The 24,309-nt window shown below is 43.3% G+C and overlaps 5 protein-coding genes across 10 annotated transcripts; 3 read left to right on the forward strand and 2 right to left on the reverse strand.

Moving 5' to 3' along the window:
* Window positions 1-2,150: 2,150 nt before the first annotated feature.
* Window positions 2,151-11,149, reverse strand: RB195_019159 (uncharacterized protein; the record flags this gene model as incomplete). Of its 3 annotated transcripts, XM_064186890.1 has the most annotated exons (7): window positions 2,151-2,283; window positions 2,340-2,436; window positions 4,220-4,374; window positions 4,608-4,695; window positions 7,889-8,044; window positions 8,127-8,199; window positions 11,072-11,149. In XM_064186890.1, the coding sequence occupies 7 exons, from the start codon at window positions 11,147-11,149 to the stop codon at window positions 2,151-2,153; spliced, it is 780 nt and encodes a 259-aa protein (XP_064042771.1). The 3 variants fall into 3 exon arrangements, with proteins under 3 accessions (XP_064042771.1, XP_064042772.1, XP_064042773.1); XM_064186891.1 differs by lacking the exons at window positions 4,220-4,374; window positions 4,608-4,695 and having other exon boundaries at window positions 11,072-11,104; XM_064186892.1 differs by lacking the exons at window positions 4,220-4,374; window positions 4,608-4,695 and having other exon boundaries at window positions 7,889-8,065; window positions 11,072-11,104.
* A 1,931-nt stretch (window positions 11,150-13,080) lies between these two features.
* RB195_019160 (uncharacterized protein) lies at window positions 13,081-13,401 on the forward strand (the record flags this gene model as incomplete). Its single annotated transcript, XM_064186893.1, has 1 exon — window positions 13,081-13,401. One exon carries the CDS (start codon window positions 13,081-13,083, stop codon window positions 13,399-13,401), a length of 321 nt encoding a protein of 106 aa, XP_064042774.1.
* Window positions 13,402-13,467: 66 nt separating this feature from the next.
* Window positions 13,468-13,851, forward strand: RB195_019161 (uncharacterized protein; the record flags this gene model as incomplete). Its single annotated transcript, XM_064186894.1, has 1 exon — window positions 13,468-13,851. One exon carries the CDS (start codon window positions 13,468-13,470, stop codon window positions 13,849-13,851), a length of 384 nt encoding a protein of 127 aa, XP_064042775.1.
* A 1,170-nt stretch (window positions 13,852-15,021) lies between these two features.
* RB195_019162 (uncharacterized protein) lies at window positions 15,022-21,595 on the reverse strand (the record flags this gene model as incomplete). Of its 4 annotated transcripts, XM_064186898.1 has the most annotated exons (12): window positions 15,022-15,182; window positions 16,229-16,307; window positions 16,369-16,455; window positions 16,519-16,651; window positions 18,230-18,277; window positions 18,373-18,461; window positions 18,540-18,601; window positions 18,657-18,687; window positions 18,741-18,845; window positions 18,906-18,970; window positions 19,026-19,150; window positions 20,196-20,290. In XM_064186898.1, 12 exons carry the CDS (start codon window positions 20,288-20,290, stop codon window positions 15,022-15,024), a joined length of 1,080 nt encoding a protein of 359 aa, XP_064042777.1. The 4 variants fall into 4 exon arrangements, with proteins under 4 accessions (XP_064042777.1, XP_064042776.1, XP_064042778.1 ...); XM_064186897.1 differs by lacking the exon at window positions 18,657-18,687 and having other exon boundaries at window positions 18,540-18,650; XM_064186896.1 differs by lacking the exons at window positions 15,022-15,182; window positions 16,229-16,307; window positions 16,369-16,455; window positions 16,519-16,651; window positions 18,657-18,687 and adding an exon at window positions 21,322-21,595 and having other exon boundaries at window positions 18,226-18,277; window positions 18,540-18,650; window positions 20,196-20,301.
* Window positions 21,596-21,718: 123 nt separating this feature from the next.
* Window positions 21,719-24,286, forward strand: RB195_019163 (uncharacterized protein; the record flags this gene model as incomplete). Its single annotated transcript, XM_064186899.1, has 3 exons — window positions 21,719-22,017; window positions 22,132-23,567; window positions 23,649-24,286. 3 exons carry the CDS (start codon window positions 21,719-21,721, stop codon window positions 24,284-24,286), a joined length of 2,373 nt encoding a protein of 790 aa, XP_064042780.1.
* Window positions 24,287-24,309: the final 23 nt, after the last annotated feature.

The following is a 24,309-nucleotide window of genomic DNA, read 5'->3' on the forward strand; positions in this document are numbered from 1 at the left end:
AACGTGGGTTTCACGTTTCCGATACTTGCGGAGTCGCATCGAAGCGACTTGAAGTTAGGTGCTTTTGGGCACACGGTGCGGCTGCGAGCCATTCGGAGTGCAGAAATAAGTGGAATTAGCGACAGTCTCACTCCCATCACGGCCGTTAGCTTCACCGCGCCGATTTGGCCGCGACCATCGAGGAAGGAAAGGAGAGGATTTCGACTCGACCATAGGTCCGCTGGGTTCTGTGCCTAGCCTGACCGCTAAGCGGACCCAACATCGTAGCATTCGCTTCCCTTACGTAATGTACCATTCTCGGCTAGCGCGTTCAGTTCGACAGTGTGACAACACTCGGTGAACCTGACGCATTTTTGATAATCGTTCACTCTCATATCTTCTTGAATGGCTGACTATTTTGGATGTACAATTCCCTTCTGGTTTCAGAGAAGCGGGGATGTAATCATCTTAGGAATGTACAATTCTTCTAGAAAGAATTCAGTCAAAAACTATCTTTCACACATGGTGACCTATCATGAGTTCATGAAATGAAAAAAGTTTCTTCAGGAATTTCAGTTTACCATTAATGGAGCTATGAACGGAGAAGCAAAATGTATAACAAAAATGAGTGCTTGTCAAGTACTAATGACTTCATGTCGTTCGTAACACTCTGTGAGCTATAAGATTGTCTCACATGCAGTTCCCTAAAGGCACCGCCGCACGAATCTGACGTGGCATGGATTTCCGATGGACAAACTCTACGCGGAGTCGTAAATTGGGGGATCAGGGGTGGTTTCTCTCTCCGTAATCGTGGTAAAAAAAAACAGTTCTTTTCTCTTCTTTTTTCATAAAGATTTCAGTTGCAACGCTCCACTTCTGTACACGCACCGCATCCAGCTTCGTAGCGGTCGAAAGCCAGTGAGTTCTTCTCAACTGCCTATTCAAGTGAAACCTATGAATAACTTGTTGAGGGGACCAGTACGTATACATAGAGGAACGTTCTAACGTCCCTCATAAGAACTAAAGCAGTTCCCGTTTATTTTAGGACTAGCGAGGGGTGGGCAGAACCACCCTGATCTCGCAATCTACAACTCCATCTCTAGCTTTTGCCGTGGATTCCCTCGTCAGAGGATTCCCTCCTCATTGCCACATCAGATTCGTAGTATGCTGCCCTTCATACTATCCATACACCAATATTTGAAGATACTACCTGTTGCGTAGATCTCATTTGCTTTTACTGGAATTCTGTAAGAACGCGGTGTTTCGCCAGCTAGGTTGAGAGACTGGTTACTTTGTTCTTCTGTTTAGAATTCTTTCGTGGTGTATTTGGAAGCATAACGAGGCTTGGCAAGAAGAGAGGAGGAGTTTGATGGTATGTGGACAGCATCAAGAACCTTGAACCATTTCCAGGCTCTTGCTAAGGACAAGGTTATCGAAAAGTTAGACCACAAATAAAGTTTCACCAAAACCTCACTGGCACAACAAGAAAACAAATCCAGTTACCAATGCCGAGCTTTCAAGAAGAGGGGACTTGGAGACAAAAGCTGTTGTTTTCCGGTTGCATGTGTATGGTGCGTTGTACAGGGGAAATGAAAGCATTTTACGACTTATGTAAGTCTTAAACCCCACTCTCTAGGCTTTTAGAAGATAAAAGCTAATGCTGAAAGCTGTTTATGATAGTAAGGCATCTTTATTGTTGATACGCATACGTGAAAAACCCTTACTTTTGCCCTTGAAAGCATGACAATAAAACTTCAGAATCGCTGCAACTATCAAACAAATGGACGCGGTTACCAAGCTACAGTTAGTTCTTAGTTCTAATGAATATAAATCGTAAATATCAGCAATTTGCATGCAGAGTGTAAGATCGTTAGTAGGTGTGCTGTCATCTCAACTAAAATGTGGTGTGTAGTGAAGGATGCCGTCGTGTGAGTGTGTGTTACAAGAATGATAATCTTGATTTACAAATGAGTACAGATGAATGCAGTAGAGTGAGAAACAGAAACAAAAAGTGGATCAAATTCCACGTGATGGTCAGGACTGGTCACCACAATAAGTTTGAAGAAAATTTTGAGACAAAGCTACTTCAGAATTGTTATATATGACCGAGGTAAACTTTTATAAAATAGATCAAATCACGCATTTCATCACTGGCAGATTCAAACGACCACTTAGTATAAAACCTCAGAGACATATTCGGAATACACTTGATGTAGTTCGGTAGGTTCGCGAGCTACATGATTTGTTTCGAATGCTGTAGTCAGAGCCTCAACGTCCATTTCTCCCGAGTACTGTTTGGCACTGCTATAAGTAGAAGTGGTTAATTTTGCAACTGGGGAACCCAGAAATAAAAACAGTACTTTGTGAACAATGTTGGATAGTCGCAAACATACACCTCCGTTAGTGATTCCAACTGGTACTGAGACGGAATCCTTGCTAGCCGAGGAGCGTGGTCTACTGAATTGACGAATAGGAATAATTTGTAACTCGCAAAGTTTCTATATCTTTCAACACTACACGATCTCAGTTTTGCGCGAATGGGACGAACTGAGCAAGCAAAATACCCAGTTCGTCAGAAAAAAAACGAGTTTATTAATGAATATTAATGAATGATAGAGAATTTTGTAATGTCATCAAGGTTATCATTGGCTTTCAAACGTTTTTATAACCTAGTCTTTACCCATCGTGTTGACATTTGGAATCTCCTACGTCCAACCTAGGAAAGCGTGTCAAGTGATCGGTTAAAGGCATCACCCCCGAATCTGAGGTGGTACGAATTTCAGGTGGAGTATTATACAGGATCGTAGATCATCGAGAGAAGGGTGATTCCGTCTATTTCTTCCTAATTGCCGTAAAAAACGGACCGGAAGATTTATTTCAGTCACACAGCGGAATAAGAACTACAGAAGTGTAAAAGATGCATACAACTAAAGTAAACAACTCCCAGCATCTAATTCTGCAATTTTTGTTGGTTTTTTCATCTCGCTAGCCTTCAAAAAACAAGGATTTACAAAAGTACTTTGACTCCCGTTGTTTTCCGATTTGATCGAAAGCGAAAGCGAAAGTTTTTCCTGTAGTGTGTTAAATATCGCCTACAAATCAGCTGCTCACGGCTTTGGTGTGTTGTCGATGAAATGCACTACATGGCCGTCCCAACTTATTCTACTTTCCTTGCCAAATGTCTTTAATCTTTCATCGCTGCTGTAGAGCAAAACTTCGAATTCTCCGATTCACTTGTGCAGAACAGGATTCTCCTATCTTTTTCGATTGAGCGGCCAGTGATGCTGACCAGATTTTCCTCCTGATTACGAAGTCTTCTCCTTTCTGGAGTTTACGTCAAAGCATGAAGTATTTTGTTGTAAGAAAAGCGTATCATGAAATTGACGGTGAGAATTCCTCCATGAGTAGATAAAAATTGCTGTGTAGCCCATAAATATGAGTATAACACTTTCAATTCCGGATCCAAAGAAGGCGTGTGAAACAACATTAGTTACTTATCCTTTTTTTACTAAATGACGATGCAGTTTGTTGCGTTTAGTGGCAACACTCAACACTCTTGCGATTGCACAGATTGAGGAGCTTCTGCTGCTTATTTGAGTTCTATCAAATGGAATGAGTCGAAGACGATGAAAAGACTGCTCGCTTTTTATTTATCTCTTTCCATAACATGTTGCATTCTAGGGGCAGAAGTGCAAATAAGGCTGTATCTAACACCCTTCTCCGGGCTACAAATTTAGCGCAGTAACACTCTTATTTTTAAACTACATTCTCACCTCTAACTATTCGAACGGGACAACTTTTGGAGTCAAAATCGATTTTTCCTCAAATGATGAGGGGCAGACATCGTGACTGTCAAAGAGATCGGAGTAGAAGTTCAATGATTTTGTCCACTTTTTTGATCCGAACAGTTGTTAAATTTGGTTTTCGTAAGGCAGCCATCTTTGTCTCGCGAATGGCGAAGTCTCGACGGGCATAGCGAATTTGTTCTCTTTTTAAGGATCTCCTTCATCGCCTCTATGCAAGGTAAGCCGCGAGCTCAGAGAGTTTATTGTTGTTTCTTATGGTCCGTGTGGCTCCATGCTGAGGTACAAGCTCTGGAGTTTCCTAAGAAGGATGTATCTTAGTGGTCTATGTATCTGTGATGTATCTTAGGAACTCTCAGCTTCTCAAGATCTTCTACAAGCGGATCACATCCATGATCATATCATGTCATATATCCATATCACACGTATTTACTTACCTAGATGACCAGTCTTCACTGCACGTGCGGGCACCAGCATCTCTTCCACTCGTATCGTTCTCTCGCCATTGTCATCCAAGATGCTCTCAACTTTCGTGAGTGACGTTGACGAGGTCCATGAGCCGCATCCAGCCGAGCTCTCAGCTGGTCCATCCCTGTAGCGAACACATTACCCCATCTCATAGGTGGTCTCCCTCGAAGGCGTTTAGCATTTCTTGGGATTCACTATAGCGTTCTTTTAGTCCATCTATCGTCAATTCTTCTCATAATGTGACCGGCCCATATGTGGTTTGCTTTTGACATATATTCCGCTGGGTCGCGAACGGACATTGCTCGTAAGTCTAAGCTGCGACGACCAGCTGGGTGTTGTGTGCGCCGGTTAAACTACAGAAGACATATCTCTCGAGGGCTCTGTGGGTAGTAAGTCCTAGACGCGGCAGCGGTGTCTGCCCACGTCTCCGCTGCGTAAGAAAGCGCTGGAATAATTGTCGAGTAAAACAGGTGGCCACGAAGATCTTGATCCGTCCGTTTTCCATAACTTCCCTGACGGGTGCCAATGCTGCCCACACTGTTCTCATTCTTCTATTCAGTTCTTCCTTCAAGTCGTTTTCTATATTAAGAGAACTCCGACGTATACGTATGACGAAGTTTTCACGATTGAGAGCCTTCAAGTTGTAATCCTCCGTCCTTGCAGTAAGCGTTCTTCATAAACTGTGTCTTCTTTCTGTTTATTTGCAGTCCTATTCTCTTCCCTCCTTTGTTCAATACCTTGAGCATCATCGTTTCTGGTTCATTGGCATCTCTCAAAAAGAGATCGATGTCGTCCGCAGAATGAATGTTAGAGAGGAATATTCCATCAACACGTATGCCCCTTACTTCACAAAAAAGTGATTTCATTATCCATTGCAATGCAGCCGTAAACAGCTTTGGCAATATAACAGTATCGCCTTTCCAATGGGTATGGTGAGGGGGCGGTGGAAAGGCTGTATCCTAGTGGTGTCTTCCCACACGACGCGTCCACACCTTGATCGACCAGCGCTGACAGTATTGCTTCCGTTTCTACGCTGTTGAAGGCTTTCTCATAGTCGACGAAGGCTACAACAAGGGGCTGGCGATATTTTCGAAACCTCTACAACTCTTGACGCGGTCTGGATCTGGTCCCTTGACGGAATCCACCTTGTTCTCGAGGATGTGCTTCATCCAGCATTCTAGATATGCGCGTGAGGATGATCTTAGTGAATACTTTGTATAACACGCTCAGCAAACATCGAGCAGTAGTTCCAGAGATCCTCTCAGTCACACTTTCTTATGGATATGAATGGTTCGCGAGGTCTTCCATTGGTCCGGTATCCTTTCTTTTTGAATGTAGAGCGTGATGTGCGCTGCCAAGATTAAATGAAGTGGATGGCCATCAGCCCGAAGTAGGTCTGCTGATATAAAATAAGGTCCGGGGGTTATGCTAGCTTGCATGCTCTTGATAGTGGCTCAAACTTCCGAAGGGAGAATCCGTGGTGGACCTTCACCAGCGGGGATGATCGGGCTGGACACTGGAGTTGATGAACGGAAAAGGTTCGAGTAGAACCTCCCATTAATGATTTTCGTCTCACGACATATCGTGACACGACATTACATTATATCGCATCATATCACATCATATCCGTCCACAGTGGTATGTTTCCAGAAGCTGGGTAGTGAAACGAAGAGGTCCTGAAAAGTTAATGTTGGTATTGAAAATCTGTTTTTTTTTTACCTCTACAACATTCTCTAGAAATAGACAGTGGAACGGATCCCATGAAGTTCTTGAGTACAACAGCCACGACCTTTCATTGACGATAATGTGACAAGGTGAGGTGTGTGCACACGATTGGCGCGCTCCAATCGAACTCGTTGCGAAAATAGCTCGCCGAAACGTTCGAAGCCGTATCTTCCGGGCGTTTTTTGCGGCATTTAGGAAGAAATGGACGGAATCACCACCTATCCTTGATCTACGATCCCGTATACGAATACTCCACCTGAAATCCGTACCACCTCAGATCCTTTAAAACATCATTCTGTGATAACTGTTGGAGAAAATAGGAAGAAAACCCATACTTCAAGTAATATTTTCAAATTGTATCTGTATTATGTTGGTGTTGTGTTGTATTATCTAATTTGATGGCAAATACCGCTACCATTAATTTTAATTGATCGGTGAACGCGACCGAAGCGAACGCCACAGAAAGTCTGAAGTCCGGCGTTAGCCGGACGTTCATGTTAGTCATTATACATAACTATTATTATGTATTATTATTAATTATAACTATAATTATAATACCTTTATTTAATAATTATAGCTATGCAGAAAAAATTAATGTGGTAGTTACATAACATCTGATGATGTTGGCCGTCTTGCTGCGCAGATAAATGATTTTCTTCGGCAGCTACTTACACTGGCATATTTCAGAAACAAGCTCCGTAAATCGATCTAATACATCAAAAGCAAGGCAAGCATATGGACATGCTCGATTTCAATAAACTTTGAATAGGAATTGACATCTCGAGGAGGAGAAGATTTGAAAGGAATTGTGTCTTTAAAACATTCGAATTAAGGCGTGTTTATGAACCAGGAAGAGAGCGAGTGAGGATAAATAATTTGTAGATGATCCACCTCATCAGTATTAGGGTGCACCGTAAGCCTTCTTTCCACATTGTTTAAAAAACGGCTTTTAGCAAACAAAGCAGGCAAAAGTAGTTTATCTATCAGCACAACTTCCATCATACTCGATAACATACTAGTTATTCGTCTATTAGAAAACTTGGCAACATCTTTACTTTGACGCATGCAGAGAAAGGCGAATTTTCAATAATGTGGTATAATTGTCATTCGATTATTCTTCGATTCGGTTTTCTAATAGTCAAATCATATACTTTATTGTTAGCATAAGTGCATTCATCCTTCTAACATGCTGTCGATACATCGATCCGTTTCGAAAGCGTTCTGTAGCTCCGAAAACTCGTTAAACGTGCGTGAAACGTTTTGAAACTCAGAAACAAATTTCATACAAGGAAACTTCTGTATGTTAGGCAGATATGTGTGCGAAAGGATGAAATGAGTTGCTTTGTCCGATGCCCTGGACTTTCAAGAAGGGTTCAATCATAGATGTGTGAAAGATGTTTTTGTGTTTCGCTCGCCGTTTTCAGAACTGCGTTCCAAACCATAACTAGTGGCGAAAGACCCTAAAATCTTTATTATTAACATCTGAACAGTGAGTGCGCTGTAGCCGCACGGTTGATGGTTTGAAACCGCCCTAGTGCAAGCCAAGCCTTTCATCCCTCTGGGTTGATAAATGGTACCAGACTTGTCTGGTATTACTTGGTATTATTCATTACGCGTTCCAAAACCTCAAAAAACAGAACGATTACGAATAGCATTAAAACGCGTTGGCGCACCCAAAATGGATTGATACGCCAGTGACTTTTACTTTACTTTTGAAAAGTGGTATTTTGATTTAAAAGGAGATCAGGAATGCATACGGAACGCTCCCGAATAGATTTGTGGTGTTGAACTGCGAAGAAAAGCTCGTGAGTTGTTAATCGAGCTCGTCCTCGTCTAAGATATTATGAGTATATGTACATTTTTAAGTATATCACAGACCATCAGAATCTTGCTTAATTTACTCAAAACTTTACCTGGGCCTTTGTTCATTTCTTCAATGTGATAATGGGATGCAGGGAATTTCTTCGATCTTTCCATAAATATAATTCCATCGTAGGTCAAACTTCCGCACGCTGCGTCACCGCCTGGCATCAAACCGTCTTTTCTGTTTTCCTCCAAACCATCGTTGTCTGCATTGGGAGGAATATGTGCTAAGAGAAATCCTAATTTTTTCACTGAGGGACAAAACCTTCTTGAAAGTTTCTTGTTCACCTATTTTGGGAAGTCCTTGTATGTCATGCTCATTCGTATAAGGCGAAAGAAGACCGAAACCTCGACATGTGTCCTGGCAAAAGGAGATTGTTAGGAACTAAAATAATTTCGATTTCTATGATTTCTTCATTTCCTACACTGTGCAACATGAAAATCAATAGAAATTATCAGTTTGAGCTCCATATCAACTTTTAATTTCGGGCACGGTTTCACACTCGACTACCCACTCGCTCGTCAGTTTTTGAGACGAACTTAGTCTTGCTAGTGATATGGCGTGGGGGGCTCGAACGTGAACACTGTCCTTTCGCAGACGTCTACCTGTGCGCTTGTGAGCTTGTATCATTACTTATGTGACTCAACTGGTATGTGTAAATAGACGTAATATTTAGATGCAACTAAAAAAGTATCCAAAAGCATCAGTTGAAGGTTGCACGTGTCCACCGATATGATATATAAGAATTTTTAGAGAATAATGCACACAAGTCTAGTAGTACGAGGCTTGGCCCGAGCTTAGATATTGAACCTAAACTACAGGAGCTTCAGTCCAGATCTTGGCAAAATCGAGTAAGGTTCGAGAATGAAAGCAGCTACCTTGTTTAAGACCGTTAGATATGACCACAGGCCTCAAGAGCCAGGATATTGGAGGTTACAGCTACCAAGGTCGTGTAAAAGACAGCTATGGCTTGGGATCTAAGACCAAGAGCGGAGATTGAGGCCCCGTCCACTCCTCCAACTAGACTGAAGCAGAACAGCAAAGTACATACATACTGCAGCATAGAGATTTAAATATCAAAATCAGAAAACGATCATTATGATACTACTATCTATATCGACGACATATTACTCTATTACTGGTAACGTCACGGATCTCCGTCACTGGAGGGATCATAATCAGGTAGTTGCGGGTTACATGACACGTTCCCAGTTAGTGAAAAGAGGGATAACCGTAAACCAAAGCGATCTTCCAACTGCCCTGAGACACTGTGAATTCCGAGGACGGACCAACTGTTTCTGTCCCTAGATGTCCTTAGATTGACTTATAATTACCCTGTATCCCATACGCAACGTTGTCCCACAGAATCCGTTGGACCAGAAGCCTGCAACCTGCTGACAGGTTTTGAAGTAAAGCGCAAGTGACAGTAATAAGAAGGAGTACACTTGAGATCGAAATCATTACGGAGAGGTTCTTCTCGAACCTTTTCCGTTCATCAACTTTGTATCAAGCCCGATCATCCCAACGGTGAAGCTAAACCACGGATTCTCCCTTCGGAAGTACGAGTCGCTGTCAAGGGCATGAAACCTGGCACAGCCCTGGACCTGATTTTATATCAGTAGACTTTCTTCGGGCTGGCGGCCATCCACTTCATGTAATCTTTGCAGCGCACATGACATCCTACCTTCAGAAAGAAAGGACCCCAGACAAGTGGAACACCTCGCAAACAGTTCTTATCCATAAGAAAGGTGACCGAGAGGACCTTCAGAACTACCGTCCGATATGCTTGCTAAGTGTGTTGTACAGAGTACTCACTAAGATCATCCTCACGGGCATATCTAGGATGCTGGATGAAGCCCAGCCTCGAGAACAAACTGGAAAAAACCGCACGTCCAGCGAAGACGGGCCATCTAAATGTGTAAGTATATATTCCGCTGGGTCACGAAGACGGGACATTCCTCTTAAGTCAGAGCTGCGAAGATTGGCTATTTGTTGTGTGCGCCGGTTAAACTTCAGAAGACACCTCTCGAGGGCTCTGTGGGTAGTGAGTAGTGCCACGGAGAGCTCGGCTTTCACCACAGGTCGTCGCCCAACCTATATGGATCAGGAGATCGCCCAACATATATGGACCTTGCGACATTTTGCCAAGACGGTGGTGAATCTTAGCAGCGGTTTACTCTTAGCTAGGCTTCCGATTCCAAGAAGTCGGATGTGTCGAACTCCTCAGCTTAGGAGATCCTACCGGAGGACGAAGCTCCTTCGACGTCCAGAATCGCTTCCCTTAAGCATCCGTTTGTGTGCGTATTTCCACTTTGTAAAACGGAATGCTACCAACTTGATGCAGGGACACAGATATGCGTAAGAGGACTTATAGATGAAACACAACACAGTACAGTTGTCACGGCTAAGAAGGCAGTTGTCTTCGCAATATCTCACTTACTCTCGTCCAAATCAACATGAAGTTATTGTGCGATACTACTGCACGCACTAATTCGAGGCAACGAGACCCGTTAAACTCCATTTTATCGCTTTGCGGCTTTCTGACTCCGTTGAACCCCTCCTCCGCCCCCGTCTTCCTAAAATTTCGTTTCACAGGCATACGTGACTGACTAAGCTCGTCATTATTTAACATGTAAGCCAGTACCAAAATTAATCAATTCTGCAATATTTCACAATCGACGTGAAGATAGGGCAAGCAGTAGAAGAATGAGATCAGTGTCTAAGAATGCCCAATTGGAAAGATGATGATAAGAGATTTCCTCTTTGTTCAGTTGAAAAGAGTGGTTCGAAGTTTAGTCCTACGTCAAAGATTGAAGATCGGAGACGTCCCGCAAACGTCCAAAGAAGTGAAATTAGGTGGCCCGGACATGAGATGCATTTCAAGGGCAGTTGTTGGGTCAGAGCTGTGAGCGATATCACGCGCTATCAAACGCGCTGCAAGTAGACCGCCGACTCGTTGCTCAGACCTTTTTACAAAGTCCTCCGATGACATGATGCTCTTCGAGTTCCTCGCGAGAGGAGAAGCTACTGAAGAACCATTGCGCGCGATCGGGACAAATAAAAATATTGCTAGAAGCCGGTTCGAGCAAATACACGAACGACGGGAGCAGAAGTGATACAGGTTATGTCTAAGTCACGGCAGAAATCGTAGTCTTATTTTCACAATTTAACGTTTGCCAGCTTACGTTATGTTTGCATTCCGATGTTGGAAAGAGGTTAGATGAAATATTACCTCGATTGCAAGATCAAGTGCTTCTTGCATCATCTGTGCATCGAATGAAGAGGCTGTTGACACCGGACTTGAGACCATTGTTCATATAATCTGCAAAAAGTATTTTGTCGCTTCTTAATATATACACTGTTTGCAAGCTAGAGAAACGGTTGCCGCCATGCTCTTTAAAATTAGATTTTTTAAGTTTGAAGAGCTCAGAAAAAATTAGTTTCTATAACAAAGAAGTTGAGAGAACGCTGTACAAGAGGGTCTCTGTCAACAGCAGCACTTCTTGCTTATCATATAACATGTCACAATAGCACTATCCCAACCCTTCTGGAAGTCAAACTCAAGGCGGCTGATCTGCATGATGAAACGAAGTGATCCCAACTCTTGGGCCCCATTAAGAAATATCGGTTTACGTTTAACGCTACATTTTAAGAAATCCACTTTCTGCTGCTGAAAATATCTAGCAAAATTACTTGAGCAGCCATTTGGAACTTTTCAACAAACTCTCTATGCATCTTAATATGTTACATGTTATGTTAAGAACATCTTAATATGCCAGTGGCACAGTTAGATCCTACATCTTATGTCAAACATGTAACGTGAGAAAGCTCTTTAAATACCTGTATATGCTTGGATATCACGGACAACGCAATTTGGTGCAGCCTATATAAATGTATGTTCGCCGAAGGTAGGGTATACTGAAAGAATGCCGTTAAATTCCACAACCTTCAACAAACAGTGAAAATGCAAAAATGGGACAAGCTTTTGCATCGCAGTCCTGTATCATATGCAAAACGTGTTGTGATAAAACATTTTCGGTTTCATATTTAAACTTTCAGATTAATTTCTAATGATGCTGCGCAGTGGATAGATCTCATTCGCCTCTGTTGATAATCTGAAAGAATGTGGTGGTTCATGAGAATCTAGTCAAAGAGGCTGGTTTGAGTATACTCCTTTTAGAGTTCTAGAGTGGTGTATTCAGAAGGATATCGAGATTTGGAAGAGAGGTGTTTGATGGGGTACCCAAACATCGAAAACCTCGAAAATTTTTTAGATCCTTTGATAAAGACAACATTATGGAAATGTAAGGCCACTAGTAAGGTCCCACCAAAGCATCGTTGGCAGAACAATAAAACATAATTCTATTTCTTGTTTTACCATAGAGCAGCCACGGATCTCCCTCACTAGAGCGATCACAGCAGGTTAGTCGCGAGGGGCGTCCCCGGGTGGCGGATAGGGGGCTAATCGCGGACCAAAAGCGACCTTGTGCTTGCCCAGAGACGCAGGTGGATTCAGGGGATAGACTCTCTGTTTCTGCTGAGCCAGGACTGACTCATGACATCATTATATCCCGCACGTCGGTCCGACCAAAAGCCTACAATCAAGTGACTGGGAGGTGCAAGGGAGGCGGTTTGGAGTCGCCTCCAACAAATAAGCTCCACATGTCCACTCCGGGAGAACGGAAGTTCTCCCAGAAACTCATGGGACTAGAAGCTTGCAACCTGCCCATGGGTTTTAGAATTTTACGCAAAACACAGTAATAGAAAAGAGTCTCCTGATTCCGGATGAAAGCCTGGTACGGTAGCGCCAGGTAGGACGGGGTTGCAGGAGTCGTGTAGGCTAGTGAAATGGAAAAGGACTAGGATGGCGATCTGTGCTTATAACGCACGTACGCTTGCATCGGAAGCGGTCATCGAAGATCTGATAATGCAGACGGAAGCTTTCGTGGAAGCCTTGGACAACTAGAGCGTCCCTACTCAGTACATAAAGGTACTTCGAGAGTTGTACAGTAACTTCACGAGCGGAATTTCGCCATTCTATAATACATCAACATCATCATTGACGTGAAGAGGGGGGTTCGATACAATTTCACCCAAAATATTCACAGCCACCCTCGAGAACGCAATGCGAAAGTTGGAACGGGACGACATGAGAGTGAAGGTTGATAGTCGGCAGCTACACCATTGCGCTTTGCTGATGACATCGTACTGATAACAAATAGCATCAGCCAAGCGGAACGAATGCTGACCGAATTCGACGAAACATGTGGATGCATCGGTCTTCAGCTGAATCTACAAAAGACGATGTTCATGCGGAACGGATGGGTCTCAAATGCCCCATTCACGCTCAACGGAACGAACATATCCGAATGCACCACTTACGTCTATCTGGGTCTGGAACTGAACATGATGAACGACTTGAGCCCCGAGCTGGACAGGAGGAGACGAGCGGCTTGGGGAGTGTGTAAGAGCATCGAGGATGTAGTGAAGAAGACCACAAACAACCGGCTCCGTGCTCACCTCTTCAGCACCACCGTACTTCCTGCTTTGACCTATGCTTAGGAAACCTGGACACTTCGCAAACAGGAAGAAAACGCGGTGAGCGTCATTGAACGCGCAATTGAGAGAATGATGCTAAGAGTATCCCGTTTCACGCAAGTGAGGGACGGGATTCGAAGTTCTCTCCTACGTCAACGATCGAAGATTAGAGACGCCGCCGCATTTGCCAAGGAAAGTAAAATAAGGTGGGCCGGACACGGGATGCGCTTTAATGACAACCGTTGGACCAGAGCCGTGAGCGACTGGGTTCCCGGCGATATTAGGCGCACTACAGGAAGACCGCCGACCCGATGGTCAGATTTCTTCACGAAGTCCTTCAAAGAAAAATATGATGCTCTTCGTGTCCCACGCGAAAGGAGTAACCACTGGGCTACTCTGGCATACGATCGGGACAAATGGAAGAATTACTGGCGCCCGCTCGACCAGTTCGAAGATCAGCGGGAGTCAATGTGATCAAGGTGACCATAGAGCAGAGAATATTACTGATAAAATGTGGATATATGAAACTAAACCGAAAAATGTGTTGCTACTTTTTGATGTTATTGATCCTCGTCTCTCCAGATCATTAAAATGGAGTATCTAGTAGACAACACTGAACATTTTCAAAATCCGTTTCTTGTATGTAGTCGAGGGGTCTCTGCGCCCGATGCTGCTTTGCGCCGTTTATGGAAGGTAACGAAGGAGGCATACCAACTTCACGAAGAACAGAAAAAGACATTTTAAAAAAATATGCGAAAAGAGAAAAACTTACAGATTTGTGGGAGGAACGATAATATCACATCCAAGAGGTATCATGGAACTCATCAGGCTCCGTGGGAAAGGTCAACTTCTCCTTTTATGGTTTTTAAGGTGAGATCCTGAACATGCTTCGAAAAAGTGGAGTTGGGATGGGTCTGGTCCCATCCCAACTCCACGTTTTCGGAGCAACTCCACTTCTGTGATAACTGTTGAAGGAAAACAGGAGCAAAACCCATACTTCGAGCATGCTTTCAAATTGTTTCGATATTATTATTGTGGAATCGAAGGAGTGTTCGAAGCCGAAGTTTGAATATTCTCCAAATGTACAGCTTACACGTTCAGAGAGAAAACTATGAAATCTTTCGCCTTCAATTGTTTTAAAAAAGAGGAAGAAAGCGTTGTCAGAGAAACACTAATCTAATTTCACAAGAAATGCCACTACTATTATTTTCCATCGATCAGTGAAGGAGGGCGGAGCGAACACCACAGAAAGTCGGATGTACGGCTTTAGCCGGACGCTCAAACTGACAACATAATATAAGATGATGTAATGTAATGCTTCACATGCCTTTCTCTGAATTACTAACGAGAATTAAGGTTGATCACATATACCCGTAACGCACAAATCTATCCCTATCTGTCTCTATCTTTTCTCTTCGATATCTTTTCTCGATCCCAACTTCGTGACACTCTGACTACAAGAAAGAACGAATATGAGACAACCAAATAGGAGAAGAAACGAATCAAATATTTAGTTTATTGGAATTTAGTTTAGCAAATCATGGGGAGTCACTTCCAATGAGAGCAATAAAAGCACATAAAGTGTAGTAGTGTAAAATATAGCTAATGAGCGATGTAAGTTGCTACAATATTGTCACGGTTCTGCTACAAATTACACCTGATGCATTCAGGTTGTAAACGCTTCCATTCAGGCATATTCGCTGGCTTCCCTAATGTCCTTGTGAAGAACTCGATAGTACGCACCCAGGACAGCTCCTGACTCTTACCATGTAAAACAATATCACCGCCATAACCACAGAAGACACCTTAAAAAGCAATAAAAAATTGTTATTTTACAATAGAAGCAAGCAAATCAACTATTCCTTTCAAAAACTAGATATTTTCGAAAATAGAATAGGATTTTCAACTAGCAACTCTTCTACTTCTCCGTTCTAAAAACAATCTTAAGCGCTGTGACAACTTAGTTCTTCTTTTTTTATATTTCGTAAACAATCACAATTTTTCGAACACCTTTGAATCATTGTTTCGAGTAGTGACTGAAATGAGTTTTAAGCTGACTGTTATGGTGACGCGATATCTATATTCTCCCACGCATATTTGTTTGTGTTAAGATATTCGTTCTTATTTGATTTTTTCTGCCATAAGCGAGCGTTTCACAACCTTCATTTCATTTTGCATTTTTTTGCATTGACATGTAAATTAATTTCAATTTGAAAGAAAACTTCTGAAAGGAAATTCCTGGAACAAGTTCTGTATGTCAAGTTAAGCTGCTAAAACTAGGTTTTATGAGACTAGTAAGATTACTTGCACATTTTTAAAACTACTTTTGGTTCGTTATTACATGCATCGTTCAGAGGAAAAAATCGGAATATTTTGAATCCTTCTTCCTGGTAGGAATAATGTGATAAAGTTTCTTATTTGAACGTTTCCTTTTATTGCATGTATTCATATTTACCTTATTTGTCTATATTTACAATGTCTACATTCAAATTTTAGGGGCGGAAGTAGCGCAGTTGGTCAGAGGTTCCGACTTAAAGGTCGATGGTTTGAAACCGCCCCGGAGCCAGTTAAGCCTTTCATCCATCCATGGCCAATGAAGTCTCAGTCGAGACTACGCTACGCGGTCCATCTAAACTGTGACTACGTCCATCACCTCAGAGATGAGGTGATGGACGTAGTCACAGTTTAGATGGACCGCGTAGCGCGCCAGTGGTATTTCTTGAATCCAAATGTTTGGAATATTTGATGGACTCTTTGTGCTGTCAACTACACTTGTTCTTCAAAAGGAGTCAGCATGAACCGAAAGGGATTGCCAAGTTTGATGAAAATCGCAGTGCACGATGATGCTCACCTTGAAACTTCGCATTAACTTTGTCATGGTGCGGAAAATATGGCGGTTCCATGATATGCCCTCCATTGAGTAGTTGAACCTAAAATACGTATGCAACTTACAGTCCTAGACCTTGCATTTCTCTGCATTTTCCAACACGCCTCAAAATTGTGTCCTCCTTCTATCAAACGTTGAGAAACGTATCGACAACAGAACACTGAAGGTGCTACGAGATCATCAATAGACGCCTGAAGTGTGATCGTCTTCAAGATCTGACGTGAGAAGAAAATACAGTATTCGAAGATCTTTACCACCAGTCGGAATGAAGTACTTGCTGGTATGCGACGCCAAGGGATTTCCACTGATTCATCTAATTCAATGTGTCGCAGTACTGGGCTGGAGACCATCAAACCGTTAATGAAGTAGCCGAGTTTAGGATCTGTCCTTAACAGCTTTTTCTTATTTAATTCCGAAATGCAGAAAAATTTTGAGTTAATATTGGCTATCAATCAATGTTTAGGGAGAGGTTCTGTATTCTATATTTCCGTATAATTTTATTACGTGAGTAGTGCCGTTTGCAAAAATTTTCGCAGGGACATCGATTTGCTCGACTTCCATAAAGACGTCGTAAAGATATCTGTACCTTGAAGTTTTCTCTTGAAGAGTAGAAAGTTGACAACCGTGATATTTGCATAGATTGTCGAGGAATCTGATAGTCGCTCGAAAATGCCAAATTTGGTGATTTGATGACTTCACTTGCTTTGAGCAGAGACAAATTGGCTTCTTGAAGGCATCATCCCACAAATCTGGAGTGGTACGGATTTCCGGTGGAGTATTCGTATACGGGATCATAGATTATTGAAAGAAAGGTGATTCCGTCCACTTCTTCCTAATTTCCGCAGAAAACGGCCCGGAAGATACGGCTTCGAGCGTTCCGGCGCACAATTTTCTACAACGAGTTTGAATAGAGCGCGCCAGCCGGGTGCACACGCCGCGTCTTCCGGGTCGTTTTTTTACGGCAATTAGGAAGAAATTGACGGAATCACCCTACTCCCCATAATCTACAATGCCGTGTACGAGTACTCCACCTGAAATCCGCACCACCTCAGATTCGTTGGGTGATGCCTTTAACAATAATGGATTTGGCAATGTGATAGAAATCTACGAAGGTTGCTCCACGCTTCATGTTTATTTAGCAGTCTGAACGTTCGGCTAAAGCCGGGCCTCCGACTTTCTGTGGTGTTCGCCTCTCTCCCTTTCAGTGATCAACGAAAGTTGATAGTAGTTCCATTCTTTGTGAAATTAAATATGTGTATCTCTAACAATCTTTCTTCATCTTTTTATTATAAGTAAAAGCGAAAGAGTGTTCTTTCTAAACGCGTCAGTTCTATATTTGGAAAACATCCAAACTTTAGCTTCAAACACTCCTTACCAACATATTATAGACACAGTTTCAAAGCATTACTCGAAGTATGGGTTTTCTTCCTGTTTTCCTCATCAGCTATCAGAAAATGATGTCTTGGCATAAGATTACGTGAAAGACATCATTCCACTGATAAAGATAAGTTTCACATCAGATCATGTAAACTGTTCACTATTATTTAGGAAGGCATGATATCAACTTGAAGCAAACATGCAAGGAAATAGATGTGCGGATGAGTGAACCCGCCGCACCCCCTTTTGTAGCTACCTGGCGCCAGCGAACCAATCTGACGCCGTGGGACCCGTCGCATTTTGGAATTTCCCGACTGAGACACACACATACACAGACGCACACACGTGACAGAATAAGCTCGTTATTATATAGCATGATAGTTTGCAAGTTTGGAAGTATATGTACATTCACATAAAAGTTTATTTACCCTCACAAACATATGAGAGAAACTTATTTGCTTTATCAAAGCCAACATACATCCCCACATAGCTTTGGACAATAGTGGACACAACACACGTGACAGACGAAGTCCGTTATTGTATAACATGATCATGATAATCAGTTAAGAAGCGTACTGAAGCGATCACCAAACACTGCTTTGGTCGTTCAGACTGGTACTTGCCCAAACGAGTGACCTCCAAAGGAAAGTTTTTTTTTTACCAAAATGAATGACATTATCCAGGAAATTGAATTGGATGGCGGACGTTCTAATTGTTCTAAAATGTTCTACCTCGGTTGAGGAAGAAGTTCCCCGTACTCTTTGATGTTAATAAAGCTATTCTGCACGTGCGGTCCATTGATCGAAACAACGGCGTTGATCTGAAATTGTTCACTTGCTATCGGCAGTCAATCACTAGTCAATAATGACTAAGAAAGAAATGATAAAACTCTGATTGCCTGAGAATAACGCGAAGCCAGTCTGTAAGCAATTGTTCCACCAAATGATACCCCTTGGAGGCCTAAACGGTCGTTGGTGAACGTTTGACGTTTTAACCACTTTATGGGTTTCTGAACAAAGTTCTCTCCATTGGTTTTCTCTTTCTTTCTTTAAAAGAAATATAGAGCTCAGAATGACATTGTACTACGAAATTTATTTACCTCGAAGTATTCGATTTCCACATCTGATAGTTTTTTGACGAGATTTTTGTATTGAAAAAATGCGACGCATAGGACAACGAATCCTTCGGATGCTAACATGGAACCCTTTAATCAGAACAATTATTACGAGATTAATCACTCGACAGCTACCCATCAAAGCAACACCTTATGCTCGTGAAGTCCTCCTCCAGTTCCAGATATGTCGATGACAGCCGGGAACGGTCCCTCTCCTTATGGTATTTCAGACTCTTAAGAGGATAAGACGGAACGATGGACGTCGCTCACCTGGTGGTTTAAAAAGGGTCCCACAAAATCCATCTGCTTCAATTTCTGTGCGTTCTAAAGCGGGGTGCATCCAATGCTTTTTGATAGCAATGCGTGTAATTTCGCAGTCACATGAGTCGAGTAGGCTATGTATTAAGAATATTAACTTTTATTAATATTTGAATTCTTTTCGTAATGTTAACGGCGCCAGCGGACTTCCCAAACATCACTGCTCTGGCTGTCTCAAGAAGTCTCTGTCTAAAGAAGATGAGGTGCTGCCTTTTTGTCTGCACATGACCTGAGGGGAGTGCATCATTTCCGTAATCTTCCACCACCACCCTTACCACCCTATTCTTCCTAATTGATATCGAGTAGGATCTTATAATTGCTGTGGTTTGCGTGAAACTTCATAGTTGCTTTGTGCAATGATGCCGATAGTGCTTTTTCTGGTAAAAACTTGAATATTCGTAGATGAAACGTTAGACGCTTCCGTTTATTTATAAATTTAGCATATTCTGCTTTGCAGTGCCAGCTAATCCTATTTCAGAAATCTTTGAAGTTCTGTGAATGATCAGTTATAGAGAAATTTTTGCTTGTCCGGATTTCTCTTGGGTTTGATCAATAAACCATTCACCTGTCACCATCCTTGTCATCATATCTATTGAATGAAATGTCACCACTGAGGTGATCCACACTACTTTTTTTCAATGATATCTCATGAAAGGAAGAAGCACAGGATACAAAATATGAGCTATGTTCGGGTCAAAACGACATGAGGTAGGTAGTGTAAGTGCGGTGCATTTGCGTACTCGCTCGAAACGCGAAACGGCGCGGTGGGGGCAGCAGTTGGAACCGAGGTGGGACCGTCGCAAACTGCAGCGATGAGTGGTGTTAGCAGGGGTTTCGCCACGCTCCTAGCCGCAACAATCCACCGAATTGCCTCGATAGAAGCTGCGTACGCAATTGCGTATTGCGTAATTCGTATCGAGGCAATTCGTTTTGACCCTACTATAAACAGTGATGTTCAGGAATGACCTTACTCGAATAATCGAATTTTCAAGTAGTAGCTTATAGAGAAAACGTCAGAGTATTTATTCGATTGCACTTTTTGCTCCTAAGTGCAGCTTCTACGCAGAGTTAAAGTAGTGCATAAACAAAGTATTTTAAAAGAAAGTATGCCAACATTCTCACATCAAATTGTAAATGAAGGGCACCGGTGGCGTGCAAGAGAGGTAGCCGCCGCATGGGAAGTCATCACAAGGTTCAATGCTCATGAAAAGTCCCATTGCGTCGGTATCTAAAGAAGCGTGTAAATATTCTAAGTTATGTAAGCGCCGGCGACCGCGACGCATATGCCACAGCGCAAGACATTTCCTTCTTCACAGGCATTCCTTCCGACTTCCGTATCGCAGTAATTGAACAATTGAAATAATTGAACATGCATAGCGGTGATTCCGCGCGAACAGAAGTATCAGCTTTCATACAATACCGTTCTTTATTTTTTATAAAATTGTTGACGCACCTTAAACATTGACCAGTTACATAGTTGTAATCACTGAATTCTTCATCAGGAAATCACTTTGAAAAAAAAAACGAAATGTTTCAAATTGCTAGAAACAGTTGAACCGAAAGCGCGATAAAGGGGCTAACAGCACACAAGCTTCCGCGCATCATAGAACTCTTTATTACTTGAAAAGAAAAACACGCTCTACTAAGGATGAATATTACTAATCAATTCCCAAGAAAAGAGATCTTAAATTCAACTGCAGAACACAAAAATTGCTAGAGGTGTTTTCTTGCATATTTTTAATCGCTGGATTAGTTGTCGTCCATGTCTTCCCCTATTTTTGTTGAAATAAACTAATTTTCATTGGTAGAGGCCATAATTATCCGATCTTATCGTTTCGTTCAATGGCGGCGTATCGCGAAATTGATGCAATGTGGAAACCTGAGGGGAAACGTAGAGTTCAGGGTGTGAATTATGAATGTGAGCGTAGCACCGCTCAGTTTCCCCTAATCATTCTCAGAAATGGAGTGGAAAACTACGTGTGATTTAAGTCAAGACTCTTTTGCACGCGCCGCATCGACAGGCGAGCTGTCGAGAATCAATGAGGCCGGTTCAGCAGTGTATACAAGTAATATAATTGAATAGGCTGCTGAGGGGTCTACGAGGGGCGTGCTCAGACGTATCTTGTAGTAACTAAGGTTTTTTAGGACGATTGGGGCCGCGTACAAGAGTCTGATTGCTACCTACACGTGGTGGTCCTGCTTTAACTAAACGCAGTCAGGCGTTCGAGTGTACGCATTGGGAACGTACGAGCTATATAACCAGCACTGTTATATGGAGAAAGATTCCCATACATTGCAAATTGGAAATAGGTGCTGTCGTCCAGCACATCGCCAAAGCCATAACCTGAAAGGTCAACTGCCTCAAAGGAGCATGGAATCTTTGGCAACAAAAATGGGCAACACGCGGAACTGCCGAACACTATCGAGTGAACTCCAACAAGCCGCACTATTCGGACTTTTGCGAGTCTCTGTGTGCCTTTTGCTGCACTGCAGGAAACACGCATGAGAGATCGGCCTGTCATCTGCCTCGAAAATTACACCATACACTGCGGTGATGCTGGTGAGAACAAAATAGGTGGCTGCGTGATAGCTGTGAGGAACGATTACGAGAATCCGGTGGAGGGATTCGGCTCAACGTCGTCTAGATGTGCCTTTGTACGACTGCGGGAGGACGTAAACTCTGGATCGTGCCTACAGGAACCGCTGAGGACAACAGTAAGGACGCCTTCTATGATGAACTCAATGCGTTGATGTCTAAAATGCGAAGCCAGCAGGTGGTCATTGTCGGAATCGACGAAAATGCAAAGATGGGACAACAACAATCCAATGTGGGAAAATGGTATTATCCAGCGGAGCGCACGTTCGACAGCGGTCAACAGACGGGCCTCATCATCGCCTCCACGTTTGAGAGGAATCATCGACGCCATCAGCTCACGTGGCAGGGGTCAACCCTTTTAACGCCTGAAGTGCAGCGCAAGCGGAAGATGAGGACTCTCAAGCATTAGCTCGAGTATGTTCTGGCGAGAAACATTTCTCAGTCAGATACCCGGAAATCTAGAGCTGTTTGGGGCGTCGCGTTCGACTCTGACCATCGTCCACTTCTTCTCAGCTTCAAGATACGATTCCACAGGAGAAACCGAGGAGTTCCTCTTCAACCGAAAATCGACAGGTCAGGTCTGAAAGACGATGAATGCAGAAGTAAATTCCGCCAACATGTGTCTATTCATGTCGGAGTACGGACTAGGAAGAAGCTTAACGATGCGGATTCCTTCACAAAGTGCATCCAGGACGCTGCAAGGGAAACACTCCCGGTTCTATTGCCGCGGAAGAAGTTTGCTTTTGCATCTGCGGAAACAAAATCCACGTACAATTCTCTATGTGTCGCGCGCAGCGCTGGAGACGTCAACCAGGAAAAGCGTCTTAGAAGGAAGCTGCGTCGTCAACTGCAACAAGACCGCGGTAACGAGTGGACGTCAAGAGCGATGGAGTTTGAGAAGGCGTGGGAGGACAGGAACCCGCGGAAAGCCTACGCTGTACTAAAACAGTATAGCGGCAAAATGAAAAGATGTTCTCCTGTGCTCAACACTGCCAATGGAGTTGCTGTCGGCAAAGCAACCCTTCCAATTTGGAAGGAACACTTCAAAACCTTGCTGAACCGGCTGGCACCGTCAGCTCCTGAACTCGAACACGTTCACAGACCGACATATGCGGTTAACGAGGAGCCACCGACCGAGTCGGAGGTTCCAGTCTGTATTCAAAAAATGAAGAATGGAAAATCTGGTGGAGACGAGGGGATTAGCGCAGAAATGCTGAAATATCTTCCTCCGTCTGGGATTCGTGAAATGACAAAGATCATCCGTTCAATATGGATAGAAAGGAAACGTGATTCGTGGGGACACGCTATCATAATTCCCCTCCACAAGAAGTTATCCGTCACGTACCCTGGAAATTATCGAGGAATCTCTTTGCTGCGTGTTATGTACAAGCTATTGGAACGCATTATCCTGGACCGACTCATTAAACATCGCGAAGAAACAACGCGTGACGAGCAAACTGGCTTTCGTCCTGGCCGATCTACGATTGACCAGGTGTTCTTCGTCAGGAGAGTGATCGAAATCTGGCAGCGGTATTCGAAGCCAATACAACGAGCGTTTCTGGATTTTGAAGCCGCGTTCGACTCTCCTCACCAAGGCCGTCTTCTCAACGCGCTCCGCGCCAATGGGGTACCAGGAAAGTTCGTTCACGTGCTTGATGACATGAATCAACAAACAACTGCTGCAGTTCGAACATCAGCCGGATGTACAACACCGTTTGAAGTGGTAACTGGAGTAAGACAAGGGGCAGTGGCAGGATCCTTCCTGTTAAATTTCGCCATCGACGACATTATGCGAAGAACAGTCGACCAGTGTCCTGCCGACATTGTCTTAGCACCATCTGGGTGCCCCTTGACTGACCTCGAGTACGCCGACGATGTTGTTATATTCGCGGAAAGCAGTACGAAATTTCGACATGTTGTCAACCATGTATGGAAGAGCTGCAGTGTATGGATTACGTCTACGCTCTGATAAATTTAAGCAGATGTGGATCTCTTCGAGACCTCAAACGGGAATCAGGTGGACAGACAACCGATAGAACTCGTCGATGAGTTCTGTTATCTGGGCTGTATGCTGAAGAACTACGGCAGCTACGAGAGGGATGTTCAGCAAAGATGCGCCAAGGCCATTTCTGCATTTAACTCCTTAACAAAATGCCTGTGGTCGATTCCCATCATCAAAGAAGTCAAGCTGCGAGTCTACCTATCCGCAATTCGCCCCATCATAATGTATGGATCGGAAACTTGGGCAGCTCTATCTACGGTGATGGAGAGGCTTGATTGCGCGGAACGGAAGCTGCTTAGACTGCTACATGGCTACTTTTGGCCTAGTGTATGCCACAGTGAAGGTCTTTACGCAGAAATTGATGTGGTATACCGGTGGATGACACGTGGGAGATATCAACATCTTGCACCGCCATCGGAAGTGGCCAAAGTAAATCGTCTTCGCTTCTTTCGTCATATATTAAGGAGACCGGCAGATCGCCTTGTTCAACGAGTTCTGAGGAGTTTTCCGGGTTCGAGTTGGAAGAAGCCACCTGGCCGAAAACGGAAGTTCTGGACCTGGACTGAGGTGGTGAAAGAGGACCTGAGGACACTCGGCAGTTCAGGCGAGACGTGAGGTTTCGCAGAATATGGAATAGC

The sequence above is a fragment of the Necator americanus genome, chromosome II (assembly GCF_031761385.1).
Source record: "Necator americanus strain Aroian chromosome II, whole genome shotgun sequence".
Lineage (NCBI taxonomy): Eukaryota > Metazoa > Nematoda > Chromadorea > Rhabditida > Ancylostomatidae > Necator > Necator americanus.